The 18,993-nt window shown below is 39.9% G+C and overlaps 1 protein-coding gene across 1 annotated transcript; it reads right to left on the bottom strand.

Annotated features, from left to right (window-relative positions):
• Window positions 1–4,488: 4,488 nt before the first annotated feature.
• Window positions 4,489–10,005, bottom strand: LOC145769646 (uncharacterized). The gene is made up of 5 exons (XM_082581315.1): window positions 9,823–10,005; window positions 8,622–8,753; window positions 7,609–7,742; window positions 6,416–6,576; window positions 4,489–5,370 (listed from the first exon to the last, which is right to left on the bottom strand). Exons 2-5 carry the CDS (start codon window positions 8,642–8,644, stop codon window positions 4,750–4,752), a joined length of 939 nt encoding a protein of 312 aa, XP_082437441.1. The 5' UTR covers window positions 8,645–8,753; window positions 9,823–10,005; the 3' UTR covers window positions 4,489–4,749.
• Window positions 10,006–18,993: the final 8,988 nt, after the last annotated feature.

Here is an 18,993-nt window from a genome sequence, read left to right as displayed (position 1 = left end):
TCAACTAAGTTAAAGCTACATCTATTCTATTTATCATATGCCCACAGTACAAAAAAGCTGTTTTTGAATTTTAACTGAGACAGTTTACAATATCATTACTTCAATAGCCAACTTTAAGCAGTGTGGCTCAAGTTGGAAAAGGACATGAACTTTTGGCACATCATGCTAACTAATATTAATCAGTATGTGATTGTAATTTACTTGCTTTCAGTCTGAGTTATGAGGCTGAAACGATAGCCTAAGCTTTAAAAACAATAAATGACTGATTCATGCTTTTTGCCCTTTAAATTTACTAAAACACAGAGCAAATTAGTAAAGAGAAACAACAAAGAGAAAATTACCCTGATTGCAAAGCAATTAAAGTTGAACATATTAAAGCTACGACAGCCTACTGACAATGAGAATGCGTAACCATAAGACCTGTACGGTTGAATAATATTGTTTTGAAGCTTCTGAAAGAAATTATTTTTTGCTTGTTAAGATTGAAGCAGAGGTTCCACAAAAAAATTATTTTCTTATGTTTAGAATTTTAGATAAGGGTCTTTAGTTTTTTGTCATCTCGGAATGCCTAACTTACTTTCGCGTTTGTCACGGATCCTTCGCGAACAAAAACTTGGATTAAAACAATCACGTTCTTGTTTATATAATACCAATGAACAAGTGACGCAACAACGTTCGGATTTTGTCGCTTTTACCTTTTTTAGACCTCTGCTTTGCTAAGTTTGGCATAGCTTATGTTGTTTTTCATTGTGATGGTCAGAAATAAAAACAAACTGAACTGAACAACTATTAGTTAGGCTAATGTTTCCTTTCGGCTATTGACTGCACCCTACCTCTTGTTTAACTAAGTAGGCTAACATGGCTTATTTGGAGTGTAAATGCGCATGGTGATATCTTGGTGTGCTTATTAACATGTCATGTGACGATAGTGATGTAAAAAGACAAATCAGAGCTTTGTATTGTGCCGCTAATATTGTGCCTTCGTTTGGCAAGCATTGTAGTGTGGATGCAAAACAAGCTGTGTTTCGAGCTTATTCTATGCCTCTTTATAATTCACCCCTTTAGACCAACGTCTCTGCTACATGGAAAAAAAGTTTAAAGTTACCTGCAATAAGGCTTATAGACGTGTGTTTGGTTTATATGGATAATTTTCGACAATAACCTATAATTTGTTCTCTCCTATAATTACTGATGTCTATCTATGAGATCAAAATTGTACGGTGTTGCCTTAATTTGTTGTAGGCTAAAAGGATTCAAGGAAGATTGAGATGTTTGTAATTTTTCCCCTTTTAAGCCTAGGTGTACTTTTTCACATGCAACTTCATATGGGTCTGTAACATATGTGCATATCTGAAGCAAATAAATAAATAAAAATTTAAAATGACAACTCAAAATAATTTCAAACATCGTGCAGGATCGAGATCCGAACCATAGGCTACTGAACATTTTCGGTATTTATCATTTAGCAATGGAAATACGCATAGGCCTATAAAAGTGAGGACAAATTTGAGCCTGAGCTATGGTTGGTTTTGAATCTTTATCCTCGTACTGACAAAGTTCTTGATAGTTTATTCTTGGCAGTTTCGCACTGGTTTCCAGTGACGATCGGTGAGGGAAAGCAAGGAAAGCAGTGCTTAGCCTACCTGACCGAAAACTATGCAAAATATGATGACTGAATTCTAGGTTCAACTTCTTATTATTTTTATCACGTCTAGTTTAACTTGAAAATTACTGTATTCGTGACTAGAATTACTCGTAACGCTTGTGAGTAGTTTAAGTCCTCACCAAACCGCATGTCTTGCCTATAAATGCCAATTAACGCAAACGCTCCTGTCAGAAACAACTACTGAGGCTCCAGGGAAGCAACTATCAAAGTTGCTTTCCCCACGTTCAAAAATGTCAAAAAACGCCTTCGTTTTATCCAATCCTCACTCGTTTTGCAAAACGTCACCAGCTGCTTAGCCAATCAGATGTGTTATGGTTAGAGTTGCTTTTCCAGTGACGTCAATGCGTACATTCGCTAGACTAACTCGTCAGAACGGTCTCTCGTCACGGTACACAGCACAGCATCATAAAGGCAAAAAGATTGTTGCTGTTTTTTGATGTCTCCTCGCTATGTACTTTAGCCTACTAGCTTTCATAGTCATGCCTTTGCCCTTTTTACAGCGTTGATATAACGTTACTTCGCCAATGAACGTTCAGGTGCGGATGCAATATTTAGTTCGTTAAGCTTCTATACGCAGGAGGCAAACTTATTCAGCTTTTTGTACAAATTGCTTGCGGTTGTAATGTTTAGGCCTAAGTGTTAGTTTTTGTAGTGTAGGCTTAACTGAATATCTGAGAATGAACATTCATGACGAATTAAATATTTAGACAACTATTATTCCATGTCTAACACTGGATTTTGGTCCTGCAACGTTAAAATTAAGATTGTTCATGACTTCTAAACATTAAATGGATGTATGATCACGACATAGGCGAAGCACAATTTGACAAATTTTTATGTTTGATTTGTTTTGAAAATGCTCTCAGAGCGCACCAAATTGGAAGTGTTTTTCAAAAATTTCTGGGAGAGGCCCCCCAGACCCCCCGCTGGAAGTGTTGCCTTCAGCAACACGCCGACGGTTACGCCCTTTGTGGCTACTACCTTGCTGCAGCATATTTCCAAGTTGCTTTCCCAACGGTTTAAGCCACCGAACGTCACTGCAGTGGTTTCGCATCGCCTAAGCCAACTTGCAGAAGTTTTCAACCACTGACGCAGGGCCAGTCTCCGAGTTTATCAGAATGAAGTTTTTGTTTGTTGAAATACTGTTTCCGGGGAATTACTCCATCCACTAGGTGCCGTTGAATGGAGAGCAGTCCTGAAATGAGTTGCTCAAGCGCACACCCCGAAAGCCGACCAGTAGCCTATAGGCCTACCGCTTGACCTTCTAGTCAGGCGCTCAACCACTGAGCTAACAGGGCGACATATGTGGACTGTAGGCCTAATGTTTGAAATTCGAGTTACAACGTCTTAAGCTATAGGCTAAGTTGTATCAACCAGTTATGTGACATAGCTTACCATAAACATTAAACAGGGCCAGAGATATAATTTGGGCTTGGTTCTTAGGCTATAAGATCTCCGAGCTGCCAAATCTATAGCCACTTAAAAAAACAATTTTTTCAAAAAACGCATGAAACATCGGTAGGCTACGGAAAGACAAGTCCTTTGTGGAAGCCTTCAGACAGAAGCAAGTCTGGCAAGTTCTTATTGAGCTTTCCCAGTGCCGATTTATAGCGTCTCTTCAACACCCCCATTCCTTTCAGTGCTGGGGAAGAAAGATTTCTCCCTTGGAGAAGACATCCTGATTGTCTCAAACGTTTTCTGCCTAGACTGGATAAAGTGCAGGCCTTACTTATTAGAAGAAATGGTGTATTGGAAACGACAATAATAAAACGAAACAAACAGTTGCTTACCGAATTCTTACATATTCCCTAGTCACTCCAAATCCCCAGTTCTCCAGATTTATAAAACAATGACCACTCCAGTCCATGCCAAAACGTAAAAGAAAGATAGACTAGCAAAAATTGTGGTAGCCACTTTAACAAGTCGAAATTCTGCCACTGAAATTGACTACAATGCAGCCGCCAACCAATCAGAACGTGTTATAAGAGGCTACCGTCCAATTGTGACCCTTCTAGCACTCATCCAGGGAGTTAATGCTTGTTTTGAACTTTATTTGGTAATTACAGAAGAAAAAGAGCAATAGCAGTGGTGAGAATCGAACACGCGACAATGAAATGACTACTTTCTAGCCCTAACCTTAACCCCTAAGCCAACCAGCTGACAAAAAATCCATCACTTAATTTGCTTTCTATTATCTTCTTTTCGCCATTTTTTACGTCACTTAAACCGTAGCTTATGATTGGTTGGCGGTTGCATTCTAGTCAATTTCAGTGGCAGAATTTCGACTTGTTAAAGTGGCTACCAAAAATTGTTAATGCATGGCCGGGTCACTCAAGCATGAAAATAGAATGGAGCAGAGATACAACAATAATATTAAATGGGCGGGGAATCGTTTCTAACACTGATAGCTGAAGTCAAATTAGCAGGTAGGACTCAGCGATTCGCATTTTGAAATGCTCGTGTTTTTGAAAGATGCGTAGGCCTAACAGTAAATTTCACCCAGAATTTGTTTTCTATTAACGACGTTGAAATGGCAGTGTAAACAAATGATATCGTTCGTTTTAAATGCCATTTTGATGCCACAAAGATGCTTCTGTATCGGTTCAATTTAATACAAACGTGACGGTAGCGTGCGCTACTTTAGCCTGAGTAGCGCTAGCGGGTAGGAAGCTACTTTTATCAATTGATAGCGGTAGCGCGCTATTTTAGACCGAGTAGCGGTAGGTGGTAGCACGCTACTTTTAAAGTAGCGAATGTCCACCTCTGGTAATGATGCCTATTGCCTATGTTACCTACTTAGGCCTAAACGAAAAACCATGGCACATTGTGACGCTCTTGATTTAATTATATCATATAAAGTGAGTAAATATCAAAACCAACATTCATACACAGACATATGTCTTGTTGTACATAGGCTATAGTCTAAGCGGTTTTGTCAGATAGTCAAAATAACGAAACATGCATCTACTTCATTGTCTCATAGTCTATAACTTTCAACAAGGAAACACTTCCTGGTCATGCTTGAGAAGACATACCTTACAGAAATATTGCTAAGAGAAAAAATAAAATAATATTAATAGAAATTAAGCTGGAGGTGTCTGGTGATCATAATAATTCATAGTAATACCAAAACCATTAATAACACCAGCACAGGCCTGACAAAGTACAAATGTAAGGACAAAGTAGATATATGCACTGTACGGACTTTCCTTTTTGATGTAATATATTTCAGACATCACAGCTGACAGTGCGGTAAGAGAACTGCAAAATCCTATTTCTATGCCGTATATTGCAATTTTTGGCCAGCAAAGGTCTCCTTCTGCACAGTCATAGGGAGAATAGCGAGATATAAAGACATGGAGTAGTGCGGCGATACTAGCTCCAGCAAGATTGACTAGTAATGTACCTAAAGGTAACCGCTGATTGAATATATGAAATTTGCTGAGGAGATTACGCAAGCAAGCTCCGAATGGTGATAAAATGACAGCAAATACAATTGATCTCTCTTTTTCTGGCACATCCAAGAGTGCTACAATTGTGAAGCAGGTGAATGTCATTAAAAAGATAATGGTGGAAGCAATATTGGCAACAACTTTTCCTGTTCTTCCATCTTTGTTCACAACTGAAGCAGCAAAATCTTGCCCCACCATATAAGACCCGAAAAAGACGTGAAAGCCAACAAGAGCCGATAGAATGGCTTGAACCTGTTACGAAAGTTTAGGCAATATGAGAACTTTTAAAACAGTGCGCCATATCACGATGTCTTTATTTAGAATCGATCTCTGTTCGAGAAAAAAGCGTCAGTGGGTGAAAAGGTTTACGCTATAACTTATTGCTTACTACAATGTTAGTAACCTACTGCAGTACTAGGCCTACATCTTATTAAGCTATAATCTATATTTTATGCTGCAAGGTCTACTTTTGGCGTAGGCTACTGTAGTTAGCGTAGGCCTATAGTAGCTCAAAATAATCTTTCACATACAACCAGCAGTGATAACAGCATTGAAAGTCAATGGACCTTTTTACAAGACACATTAGGCTACATTCCCCGGCATCTGAGATATGCTAGGCCCTGCAGTCAGAAACCAAGGTTGGTTTGATAACAACGATGTTGAGATCATGGACATGCTGGAAGTTAAGTGACTTTTACTCACTCAGAGATCACCAGCGCAACTCTTTGGATGCTTCCAAGAAAACTGCTTTCACCAACATACGCAACAAAATTTAAGCTAAGTTACGCAACATAATAATAATAATAATGTTATGGTTTTATTTATTGTCGCTCTACAACAGCTAAGGTCTTTTAGCGACAGGGCTCATTTTTAATTTGTATCAGGTTTACGATGTTATCACATTATTACCCGACTCATTCTCACTGCGCTATGCAGGATAGAACACAATCGGTACCGTTTTTAAAGTCTTCGGTTTGACCCGACCTGGAATCGATCTCAGATCTACCAGCACCAGAGCCGAAGGCGAAAACCACTCGGCCACTGAGCTGGTTAAGTTACGCAACATGCAAGACTCTTGGCTGAGTACCAAAGTTGTTGAGATTCAAAGCTGTGCCGATAGACACGACACTAAGCGTTTCTACATCGCCTTAAAAACTGTGGATGGCCTTGACTCTAGCCTACCAGCGGAGATATGCAATCAGGCAGCTAAGGAATGTATGGTACTGTAGGTGGTGATAAATTGTAGCTACAACACTACAATGGATTATTTTCTTCCTTTTTTTGACTAATCGTTTACCTGACTCTGAGCTGGTGTCTCTGACTCTTCAATCATTATGAGACTCAACTGTTGGTTCCAATTCGACCACGTTGAAAAAGTTCCACAGAACCCAGCACCTAATCCTTCGTAAAGTGCTATCATCCCAGAACCTGTTGGTACAGGCGAGCCATCTAAAATACCTGATCGAAAAAACATCATTATTTTAACTTTCATATGAAAAAAGCTTGCCGTTTTCCCTTCTACCTCCAAAACTCAATACCGTAACTGTTTGCATAAAGGACGAAAAAAGATGGTTCAAGTTTAGCAAAAGAAAAACTATAAGCGTGTCAACATATTGTCCATAGCATTAAAAAAAAGTAGTAATCAAGCTTGCACTCCTTTTAATGTGTTTAAGAAAGGACTAATGAGCTATGTTCCAACAAGACTGGGTTAATGGTAGGTCTATTAAAATATTCCAACAAAATCCGTTCAAAATATGAAAGTTTTGTGATTGCCTGTTGTAGACACCCTTAAAAACCTTTTCTGTATTCAGTGCAACAACTCCATGAGTTTTAACAAATAGTAAGCAAGTGCTTCTCGACAGTCGAGTGTAGCAAAAACTCAGCGATAGACACGTGTTTCGCCCATAAAGCTGGGCTCATCATTTTTTTTCTTTTTTTTCTTTTTTCGCTCATCAGTAGGCCTACCGCACCACTAGTTCACACCACATAGTTTTCAACCGTTGCTTTTCTCAGTCAATTGAATTCTTACCTTTGTGGAAAGAAAACAACTAAACCAACTGTCGCCAAGGATATGCACAGTGAGAAGGAGCGATCTACACAAATCACGTTTTGATTGATTGTAAGAATCTTTATCCTCGGACTAAAAAGCCTTGAGAGTTTAATCCTGGAAGTTTTGCATAGGGGCAACTTACAGAGAGTTTGAAAAACCTGACGCAGACTGGTCACAGATATTTGCACTGAAGTTTCTACTTGCTGAAGTCTGTAAATTATTTCATCCACCTAGGTGCCGTTGAATGGAGAGTAGTGCTTAAAGTGCGTTGCTTAAGAGCACACCCCAAGAACTGAACCAGATCTGCTTAATTTTGCAGTTTTTTCGTGCACAAGTTGGGAGCTTAACCAAGTAAGTTATCCGGATGGATCGTAATAATTCTCAACAAAAGTGGTACGGATTCACGATTCAACAATGTGACTAAAAGAAAAAATGGTTACCCAAAAGAAAGCAAGCTAGTACGTTGGCCATAAAGGAATGGTTGATGATGTGACTTGCGCTCTCTATGGCGGTCAATTCTCCAAATAATTGATCGCAGAAGATTCTACACAAGCATCCACCCATAGCAAAAAGACTAAAAAACCAAAAACAAAACATTTTTACGTGTACCATTTTATGATATACGGCAAAGTTATTCACAGTAGTCGAACGAAGGAAGAGGCACTTGGTTACGTCCAAGACCATGAAACTATGTTAATCGCAATAATAATATGAATTATGCTGTTTTTGGATTAAGTGAACAGGAAGGCAAAGAAATCAATTTTCGTATCCAACTTCAGGCATGCCATTAAATGTTTTACTAAAGAAACAGCCACAAGCGGTGTCGATCTGGCGCCCTTTTCAGCGTCATATCTCTCACCACTCGGTTATGCAGCCAACAACAATAATAACATAAATCATCAGCAGAATATCTACGATCTTTACCCTAGGTCGCAGGGCTACTCAACTAGCGTACCGCGGTCCGAATCCGGACCTTCTGAGTGTTGACAGTGGACCTCGGGCTTCAGGCAAAATAACCTCATTGCCACGTTTCAGGGCCTCTTTAAACAGATTTCTACTGGGAGGAAGCATTTTTTTTCTGTAATTATCCTAGTAGCTGGGGGAAAAACCTCCAGAGCCCCCAACACTTTGTTAAAAATCCCAGTCGAGTTACGTTTTACCTAAAAAAAAAGGTTCGGTACCAGCATTGATACTTTAACTTTCGTGGTTGCGTATCAAATAATTTATTCACCGGACCGCTAAAAGCATTCAATTTGTCACGCCGGACCTTTGTTAACATTAGTTGAGTAACCCTGCCCTAGGTGTTGAAACCAATTTGTTCCTGAAATGAAAAGAAAAAATGCGTTCATCAACCTCTGCATGCGACACAATATCACAAAAATCTGCTTACGACACAAAAGAACGAAACACTTGGCACAATATAGATTGTGCCGTATACGAATAAACTGTTCACCTGAATGTTACTTCAGACTCCATGTTTGATAAATATTCTATTTTAGAATAGGTGAAATCCACTCAAAATAGTTTTTGTTTATACGAATACATAGGAGTATCTTCGTGGTCCGCAGGAGCGAGTCAAAGTTTCCTAATTCAAACAGTAAAATATGATTAAACAGCGAACTTCAGAAAAATGCTTTGCACTGTATTGTAAGTGTAGGTTACTCACAAATTTATCATAATATACAATAGTGGTGGCCATTCATTTTGACTCAAATACATTCTAACATCGTCGTGCTTAGCGGAATGCCGTAGGCTACTACCTTCTAAATTCATGATAAAATATACAAAATAAAGCATTAATAGTGGGCCTACGAAACAAGGTTTTTCTATATTTGATCTTCCAACACCTGGATCATTGCGTTGTCGATTTGTAGAGGTTTACGTGTCAGGGGTGTAAGCCACGACAAGGTTTAAGGGAGTAATCACACTTCAAAAATTTTGGCTTGCCCTCCTAAAAATATTTTTTTTGGTACTGTACTTTTTCAACGTTTTAATGACATTGTCTTTCATGTTAAATGAAAATTTTCTTTAAAAAAAAAACAACTTTACTTTGATAAAAAATGTAGGCTAGTTATCTCAAATGTTAAAACTCTTGTTGGGACTCAACTTCAGTGGAATTTATAGAAGTCCATGGGTAGATTTTTTCCGGTTTCATTCACAAATTGTAACGTTGTTTCGTCACAAAGAGTCTTTTGTATTATTAGTCACTGACAAAATAGCCTTGCAGTTTTTTTTCCAAGAGCCACAAGCGCGAAAGCAATTGCTATTTTATCCTGAAACCTCTGTCTGCTTTGCACTGACTGGTATTTTTGGTCGTGGATTAGTGTGTTCTGCTTTTCAGAGAAAGAGAACTCAGCAAAAACCTTGAACAAAGAAGCTGTTTTGCAACATTTAAAGAACAAATTGCAACGTTGCTTGAAAATTACAAGTGGTAAACAATGTTTGGTTTCATTCAGTACTTATATAATATTCTTAAACAAACTTTTTTTTCAAACAATCATATATCTGCCCCCCTCCAAAAGGTTGCTTTTGCCTCACGGAAATTGTGTTTCTAGCTTCGTCACTGAAATGCCCGTGTGGGGCTAATCGTTAACTAGTTAATAACACTTTATTCTGGGATAGATCATGCCGAGTCATTAAGGATTAAGACCTACCTTTATTTTTTTCCCAGTGGCCTACTAGAAAGACCACGGCAGCCTACTCCGAGATTGACCACTGCAAAAATGATCAAAAATCAGTTTTTTTAATTTCTTTGCCTACCTGCAAAAAAGCAGATAAGGTATTGATTATAAACCAGTAAATTAAAATAGGAAATATTTTTGAAAAACGTTTTTTTCTAATCAATCAAAAAATGAAAAACCTTATTAATGTCTTGCAACGGTTATGACGAATGAAATGAAAATAATAGCAATTGTGATGTCATACAAATTGAAATTTCACAAGATGATTTGGGCCTGATGCCAATCAAAATCTCAGGCCCTAATACAGTGGTTCCCAACCTTTTTTTTTTTATCCGGTGGACCCTTTTAGTCGATATTCAAATTTAAATCCCCCCCGCCCCCTTATAAATTTAGTTTGTTAAAAACTCGTTTACGTCAATATTTCAATCTAAGTCTTGAAAGATAAACTAAAGTTTTACTGGTAATAAGCTTTTTAGCCTGTAATATTCCTTTTCATACTAAAATAATTTAATTAATGAAGAACGTTGCTGAAAAGTATTTTATTCAAACTACATTCAAGATATAAGAGTCAAAACATTTAACAATCTGTGTGAAGCTTGTGATTTTTTTGTTTCGACAACTCATAAAAGCGGTGGAAGAGTATTGGTAAGAGCACAACGAATATCATCCTCCACGTTTAATCTGTTTCTTTGTTTTGTTTTCATTTGTAAGAGTTGAAAAACCTGATTCGCACAGACAAGTGAAAGCAAACGGAAGGATACATCGAATAGCTTTCTCTGCCACTTTGGGATAGGAATTACACATTAATGGCCGATATTCAATGATTGATTTTTCTCTGAATAAGTCTCTTGCGCTAGAATCCGTTTTGAGTTCTAAAAATTCATCCTGCAATTTATAGGGAATTTTTTCCATCGACAATGTAAATGAATTTCGTATTAAATCAAGCTCATCGTCATAAATTTCAGGAAAATATCGAATGAATTTCAGTTCTAATGCTGTGAGATGTTGCAAAATCAATTCTTTTTCCAACTATGGAAGAACTTGTTCTTTGCCATCAGCAACCATAATTTAAACTCGTCTCTAAGCTCAAACACTCGCTCGGTTACATTTCCTCTTGAAAGCCATCGAGTATTTGCATGAAACAGAAGTAGGCATACATGATGGTCTGCATCCATGTCAATGCACAGTTACTTAACTAATTAATTGGCGGTTAATCTAATAATAATATACAGCTTCGGTAGAGAGTTTGTCTTGTTGAACCATAGGCATACGAAGCCGAGCAACGTTATCAAGTTCAACATATTAAAGATTATTATATTTACAAAAAACACAAAACTACGCAACAATTAAATATCGAACGTTTTCGACATCACAAGATGTCCTCTTCAGGAAAGATGTCCTTTCCTGAAGAGGACATCTTGTGATGTCGAAAACGTTTGATATTTAATTGTTGCGTAGTTTTGTGTTTTTTGTAAATATAATAATCTTTAATATGTTAAACTTGATAACGTTGCTCGGCTTCGTATGCCTATGGTTTAATAATAATATCCTCTTTAACGCTCTAGTCTAGGCCAACTTACTAGGCTAAAAAAGATTTACAAGCCTAAAACCAAAATACCCCCGAAAAATTTCAAAATTACCCACTAGCGGAGAATTCCCCCCCGGTTGGGAACCACTGCCCTAATAACAAACTACTTGTAAAAAAGCAGTGGGAACCTAATCGATGCGTAGTGTTTTCTTTGTTTCCGGCCTTGGAGGCCTCTGGGTCCAAAAGTATCCCCGGCTCTCCTTGAATCTGAAAATATTTATAATAATGTAAATTGTCAACGCTAATGGTAGCGGATCCAGAAGTGCAGACTTCATTTTTTATAATTTTATAAATTTTCTCGAACGTTTGGCAAGCATTGTAAAAGTTATGTTTTTGACCTTCAAAGAGGTTTTGTTGACTTTTTTGAAATTTTTTTAATATATCAACTTCATTGAATGCTTTGTCAAAGCAATACAACGGCAGAAAAAAGCTCGTCAAAAGCTCATCTTTTCAGAAACATGACTATGCTTTACAGTGCTTTCGCCTTCTCCATTAGTTATTTTTCTTCTAGGTCTGGTTTCAGCAGGGTGTTGTCAACAGGGCCTTTTTCAGAGGATAATTAGGGCCTGGTGTCAATGAAAAAGGCCGTCTCGAAAACTTGTAATTGCATCACTTTTGAAACACAAAAACTAAAAACATGCAAAAAAATGACGTGCAGCCTTTGTCTTTAAAAAAACAAGACGCTGGGGTGAATGCAAAACACTTCAACATAATAAGATTGGTCACAGCGGTAAACCATAATCTCTTCGTGGGAAAATTGTAACATAAGATTCCCGAATCCGTTCGTCTGTATGTATCGACCGAAAAAGAAACACTCCTTGAAATGTCTATTCAATAAGTGTATTCCTGTAAAATTAGCCCGCGGCTATCGAAATCGAGATGCAACGCCGTACACCTCTAAAAACTGTCACTACGATACAGATTACTTGGATAAAAGACGGAACTTTTGTCCAGCTAGCAAGCACTAAGCCAACAGTTAAATGTGCGGCCAACTTTCAAACAATCATTTTACGAATGACCAGAATAGATAGCAATATCTCAAACTCACATATGCAGTACTGTGACGCAATAATGAAAGACAATTATGAAGTCATTCAAACAGGTGTTTAAAGCTGATGTAATATTTCCTGTTTAAACAGGATTCAAACTGAAACAGGCCCAAACAGGTCCAAACAGGTTTGACACAAGTCTTATGAACGATGGTGCAATTTTGGCACATTTTCTAGCAACTTCCATGACGTAATATTCAGTAGACTTGAACGGTTTTTTATATGACGTTTGATTAGGTGAACCATTGTCTGGAACATAGCGGCCCCTAGTTATGACAGTCTGACATGGCATAACTAAAAAAGAATTGACGACAATTGTGAGCCAATGAATAAAAACACATGATACACAAATTGTTTGAATCACTCACGTTTAAGTTAATACGCAAATACAAAGGGCATGCAAAGAATGAACAACAATAAGAATAATACACGACGATACATGAAATTGGTACCATAGGTACACACTAAAATGACGCTATATACAATGGTTGCGATAATAACCGACTGTTCCGGGCTCAGACAAGGGTCGGCCACCGCAGACAAAACCAGGCTCAAACCCTAACACTTAGGTGTTCTTTACGGGGGCGAGGCACGAAATATCCCTCAACACATAGTCTACTTTCACTTTCCCCGTACTCTCATCATAGTTGCAGACGGCAACTTTAGCTCTACGAACCACAGGCTTCCCTTTCCTAATTTGTGGAACTACCTCATGCACCCTCCCAAGTTGATACTTCCCACGTTTACCAATATCCTGGAGAGAACCTACCACTACAAGTTGACCAGGCTCCAAATTCTCGGCCATTTTTAGCCATTTTTTCCGGCCCTGAAGACCTGGCAAGTAAAAATCGATCCATTTACTCCAAAACTGCTGAGAAAGTGACAAATTGAACCGATAATCCCTTCTTAATTGGTCACGATCATGTGGTTGCCCAACAGCACAGTATGGGTCTAAGTATGGGGTCAAAAGTGAGGCAGGGGTGATGACAGTAAAATCCCTAGGGTCGTCACTCAAAGGTACCAAAGGGCGTTCGTTCACGATCCGAACGGCACTGCCTGTGTACGTAAGCAGTTCAATAAAATTGGGCTTACGAATTGAAGAGTCCAAAATGTGAAAAAATGCAATTTTAAATTGTTTAACCATTGCCTCCCAGGCGCCACCTTGCGCCGGAGCATACAGAGGTATAAATTCCCAGTTTATCTCTCTCTGTCTCAGGGCGTTGTGAAATTCAGCTGATTCTATCAACTCGGGTAACTTCTTAGATGCTGCCTGAAAGGTACTTCCATTATCGGAATAGATAGCATTAACCTGCCCACGTAAATCTGTAAACCTTGTAAAGGCAAGTAAAAAATCACTCAGCGACAATGACGTAACCAGCTCAACATGAATAGCGCGAGATGCCATACATGTGAACAAGAGTCCCCAAGCTTTTTTGTGACTTCTACCTTCAACAAAGGTTAAAGGTCCAAGATAGTCTAAGCCGCAATCAAAAAAGGGTTTCCTATGCGCAGTTGTGCGAGACAAAGGTAAATCAGACATGAGCTGCCTTATAGGCCGTGCTTTCTCAATCGCACGTACACCACAATCATTAAGATACCTCTTCACGGAGGCATTACCATTAGCGATCCAAAACTTCTGTCGCGTAGACAACAAAGTGTGCTGTACTCCACAGTGCGCATTTCCATTATGATGCGACAGTACAACAAGCCTAGTGAAGGGGTGCCTCGAAGGCAAAACAATCGGATGCTTTGCTTCAAGAGAGATCTCGGGAGAATTACTTAAGCGCCCTTCAATGCGGATTACACCAGCGTCATCTACACAAGGTCTGTACTTTTTAAGTGAACGTAATTCTTTCAAGCGTTCCTTCTCACGTTGCGAAGCGCCAACACTACCTCGCTTTATCACTTCCTCAAGGGCATCCGGCAATCGTTTGGTCATTAAATGTACCACATCGCCATACACGCTCTTCTGAACAAACTTCACAGCCAACTCTGAAGCACTGTTAAGATAAGATGCATCCAGTTTTGGCTTCACAAAGCTACGCTTTCTCGTTTTACAGCACAAAAATTCAACAAAAGCAACCAAATAAGCGATTCTCTTTTTCATAACATACAAAGAAGGTGCGGCCTCGATCAATCTGTGAAGACCACCCTGTCCAACGTCAAGCGACTCCTCTTCGTCACGAAGATATAGGCTATGGACAGGTACTGGAGTGGCATTTTCTACAGATGGAATTTCCTCACACTGGTAGAGAAGACTAGAACCATTTAACCACAACTCTCGAAATTCTTTCTTTGTAATAAGATTTGGCCTTGTGCCAACATCAGCTGGGTTCATATCGGTAGGGCAAAAACGCCAATCCTGGGCTCCAGACAACAATAAAATATGCTCAACTCGACGCGTAATAAACTTATTCAAACGTAAATCAGGGTTTTTAACCCACTGCAACACAGTACGAGAATCACACCAAAAATACTTAAGGCAGTCGGGCATCTTCAATGCCTCGTAGGCCTGCTTCACGAGTCTTGCTGTATTTAAAGCGGCAACAAGCTCTTTCCTAGCTATCGGCCAAGAAAACTGATTTTTTACAACAATGGTAGATTTACCCAGAACGAAAGACACACTCGGAACTCCGTTAACCAGTCTACGTAAGTAAACAACAGAAGAGAAAGCTTGATTCGAAGCATCACTAAACCCATGCAATTGATATGAAACAATATCATCCGGACTGCACACACCAGAGTTTGCAAAATACCATCTCGGTAACGAAAAATCCTTAAGCAGGTCCAAAGAGCGAAGCCACGACTCCCACTCTTTAACAAAGCTATCAGGGACCTCGGTGTCCCAATCAAACTTGTCTATCGCCAATTGCTGAAGTATAAGGCGTGCTTTTAGAAAAAATGGCGCTCCAAAGCCTAGCGGATCAAAATTTTGTCCAAGCTGACTGAGCATACTTCGGCGCGTGTGTTTAGCTAAGGGCTTTAAGGAACATGCGATACGCATCTCGTCAGACTCGGTTTGCCACACACAACCCAATGTCTTCGCTGATGGCAAAGTCATATTTTCAGTCTGAAAGTCAATGTCACGAATCAAAGGTGAAAGCATCTCATTATCCAAATTTGACAAGACAATCATAGCCTCCTTGTTAGCACTCCACTTAACAAGTTTAAACCCACGGCTATCAAACAAAGCAATTGATTCATGAGTGATTTGCTGAGCTTCCTCTAAGCTATCAGCCGAAAATATAAAATCATCCATATACATATTATTTGCAATATTGCAGAGAGTCAATTCACCAGCGCTGCTGGGATTCTGCTCGATCATTTTCTTTATAGCCAAGCAAGCGATATATGGGCTACTCTTTATTCCCCAAGGGTGTACACAAAAACGAAAGGGTACCATCCTACCACTCTCAAGGTCATCATCTTCAAACCACAATATACGAAACAAATCCCTTTGCGACTCAGGTAACTTTATTTGAAAGAAGCATTTAGTCACATCAGCCATGAGACCAAATCTACCAAGCCGAAATCTAGCCAAGACATCTACCAGAGGGTTTAACAAGTCAGGACCCGAAAACATTACATCATTAACACAAGTTCCTCGAAATTCAGACTTGCCATCGTAAACAATACGCTTTTTTAATTGTGACGTCACAAAGTATGGTAAATACCATTCAAATCCCTTGACATTTCCTGCTTCACCAGCACGCTCAATATAGCCATTAGATTTAAGATCTTTCATGGTGTCAGTAAGGAAATCACGAAGTTCAGGTTGTTTCAAAGCCTTCTTCCTTAAAGCAGCAGCATCTGACGCCAACACAAAATTGTTAGGTAGATCAATATCTTCCTTCAACGGAACAGGTATCTCAAATCGACCATCTTTCAACTCAATATTCGGTTCAACAAGTTCTCTAGCCAAAATGTCATTGCGAGACAATTCACAGGTTTCATTTTGCAAGGTCAAATCCTGAATGACTTTATTCAGGTCTGCTATTTCCATATCGCGAGACTCAATTTTACGCTGAAAGCCAGAGATGACATCCGACTCTGAAGACGTCTGCACCCTGCACACGTTAGCAACGCTTTCATCTAAGGGTGACTTACCACCACAAGCCAACCAGCCGAGAGGAGTGAGTAAAGCATGCGGTTCACTACGATTTTCACCAACACGCTCTTCTTTGGCCCACATCAAATAAGCGTTGTCGTTTCCAATCAGTACATCTACAGTACTACAATCATTCAAATGAAACATATTCACGTCATGAAAATGACGGAAACCATTTAAATCTTGTTTATGCGGTAAAGTTTTAACATCGTCAGCCCAAGCTGGGTTAACCACCGAAGTTATATCACAAAACAGTTCATCTGTCTCTAACGACTGGATGTTGAGTTTAACAAGGTTAGCACAAGTAGGTTTCTGACCAGCCAGGGTATCCATTTTAAACGACGCTTTATCGTACGGTTTAAGACCAAGTTCGCACACCAAATCACTCGAAACAAACGTCAACTGCGAACCAGGATCATGCTGACAATACACCAACTTCGATTTGCCAGTCATTGGATTCAAAACACGAGCAGCAGTAACGCGGTTAAAGGCTGCTTTAACATTTCCAATCTTAACATTACGCACAGGAACTTTGGCACCAGCATCATCTTTGCCAATCGAATCCACAGAATCACGTGACGTCACATAAAAATCATGCAGAAGAAAATAGTGTTTCCTATCGTTGTTAGGGACACACTTACGACAGTTGTTTGCATGAACGCAATCCCTAACCATATGCTGGCGCAAACAATTCAAGCATTTCCCAGCTTTCACAATGACATCTCTCCGATCTTTAGGTGTCAAGCGCAAAAATTCTTTACAATTAGACAAAAAATGATATTCAACTTGACCACGTGACGAACAACAAATACATGCCGGCAGGTCTTTACGTCTAGCCTCACCACCGCGCGGTGCGCCAACAACAGTCGAGTACTGCGAACTCCCTGACATCACATCATCATGGGGTTTTACGGACGTCTGCCTAACCGGACATGAAGGCAATTTTCCTTTGCCAAACTTTTTAAAATGCTGCGACTCACCAGAATCGCCCATTAGCATAATGCTAAAATCAGTCGACTTACGCGTTTCTTCTCGAACTACAAATTCAAACAAACTCTGAAAAGTAGGTTCCTCAGTGCTACCATACTGATCACCTAAATAGTCAAGATAACGCTGCTTAGCGTCAAACGGGAGTCGCTTAGCCAAATCCAAAACAAAACGTCCTTCTAATTTATCACGCTGACCATAAGCTTGCGCGTAAAGCAGACACTGCGACAATTCATCTTTAAACTCTTTCAAATCACTGGAAGAGATTGAATTCAATTTGCTACCATAACGATACTTTCTAATTTCCGGTTCGGCGAAAAGACCTCCACGAACTCCAAAACGTTGGGACAAGCGAGCTAATGACATTTCTATCCTGTCTTCCTCTGACAAGCCAGGAGTGTCGGAAACCAAATTAGCAATCGTTTGCGCAGCTGTTCTAACACAAGCTGCTTGTAACAAAGTCAAACGTGTTCGTTTAAATGGCGAAGCTGCCATTAAGGCCGTAACACGATTTTTAAAGAAGATAAATGGCATATTATTACCATCGTAACCAATCAAGGCCGCCTTATCGAAAAACGTCCTACTATTTTGGTATTCAAAAAAGCAATCCTGCTGTTGAGAACTCGATTTAGCGGGAGAAGACAAGCTATATCCCTTCAGGGGCTGAGGGGGCTCAGTCACATGCACAGCCCGATCACGATCCTCACACACGTTAAAATCAGGAGACACGATACGCCTCTCACAACCACCCAAATTACGTGTAGCTGGGCGATCAACAACTAGCGGCGCAGAAAACTTTGAAGGGGGCAAAGCATTACTGCTAATGGCGGCCCCGTGACCTGTACGCTCTGGGGGAGGAGTTCGGTTGTAATTTGCAGACCTTGGCTCTACAGCCTTCGGAAGACCCTTAGCCGCGGCCCCGAGACCTCCTGAAACAGCTGGAAAACATGTGGATTGTACAGGTCCACTTACGGATTCAACAGGCGTCTGGAAAAGGTTAGGTAAATTAAACTGCGATTGATGTTCACTTCTGGAATGCCTAGAAGAGCCCTTCCTAGAGCTACGCCGGGAGCCCAACTCAGAACGATATTCAGCTAAAACTACCTCTTTACGTTGTTCGGCCCTCAACTGAGCGTCTTTGAGTGCGAACTCAGCAGCACTAGCTTCAGCTTTCGCGGCGGCCTCAGCAGCTCTCGCTTCGGCCTCAGCTCTCGCGATGGCCTCAGCTCGTACGGCCTCAGCTCTCGCGATGGCCTCAGCAGCTCTTGCTTCGGCCTCAGCTTGTATCTGGAGCTCCTCTCGTCTTAACTGTAGGCTAATTTGTGCAACTATCCGTGACGAGCTCTCAGACATCCTAGTGCTTACATTTGAGGCGCTATCCTCAGGATGTATGTCAGCATCCAACCTATCTG

This window comes from Aplidium turbinatum, chromosome 4 (assembly GCF_918807975.1).
Source record: "Aplidium turbinatum chromosome 4, kaAplTurb1.1, whole genome shotgun sequence".
NCBI classification, from domain to species: domain Eukaryota; kingdom Metazoa; phylum Chordata; class Ascidiacea; order Aplousobranchia; family Polyclinidae; genus Aplidium; species Aplidium turbinatum.
This window is presented reverse-complemented; position numbering and strand designations above follow the sequence as displayed.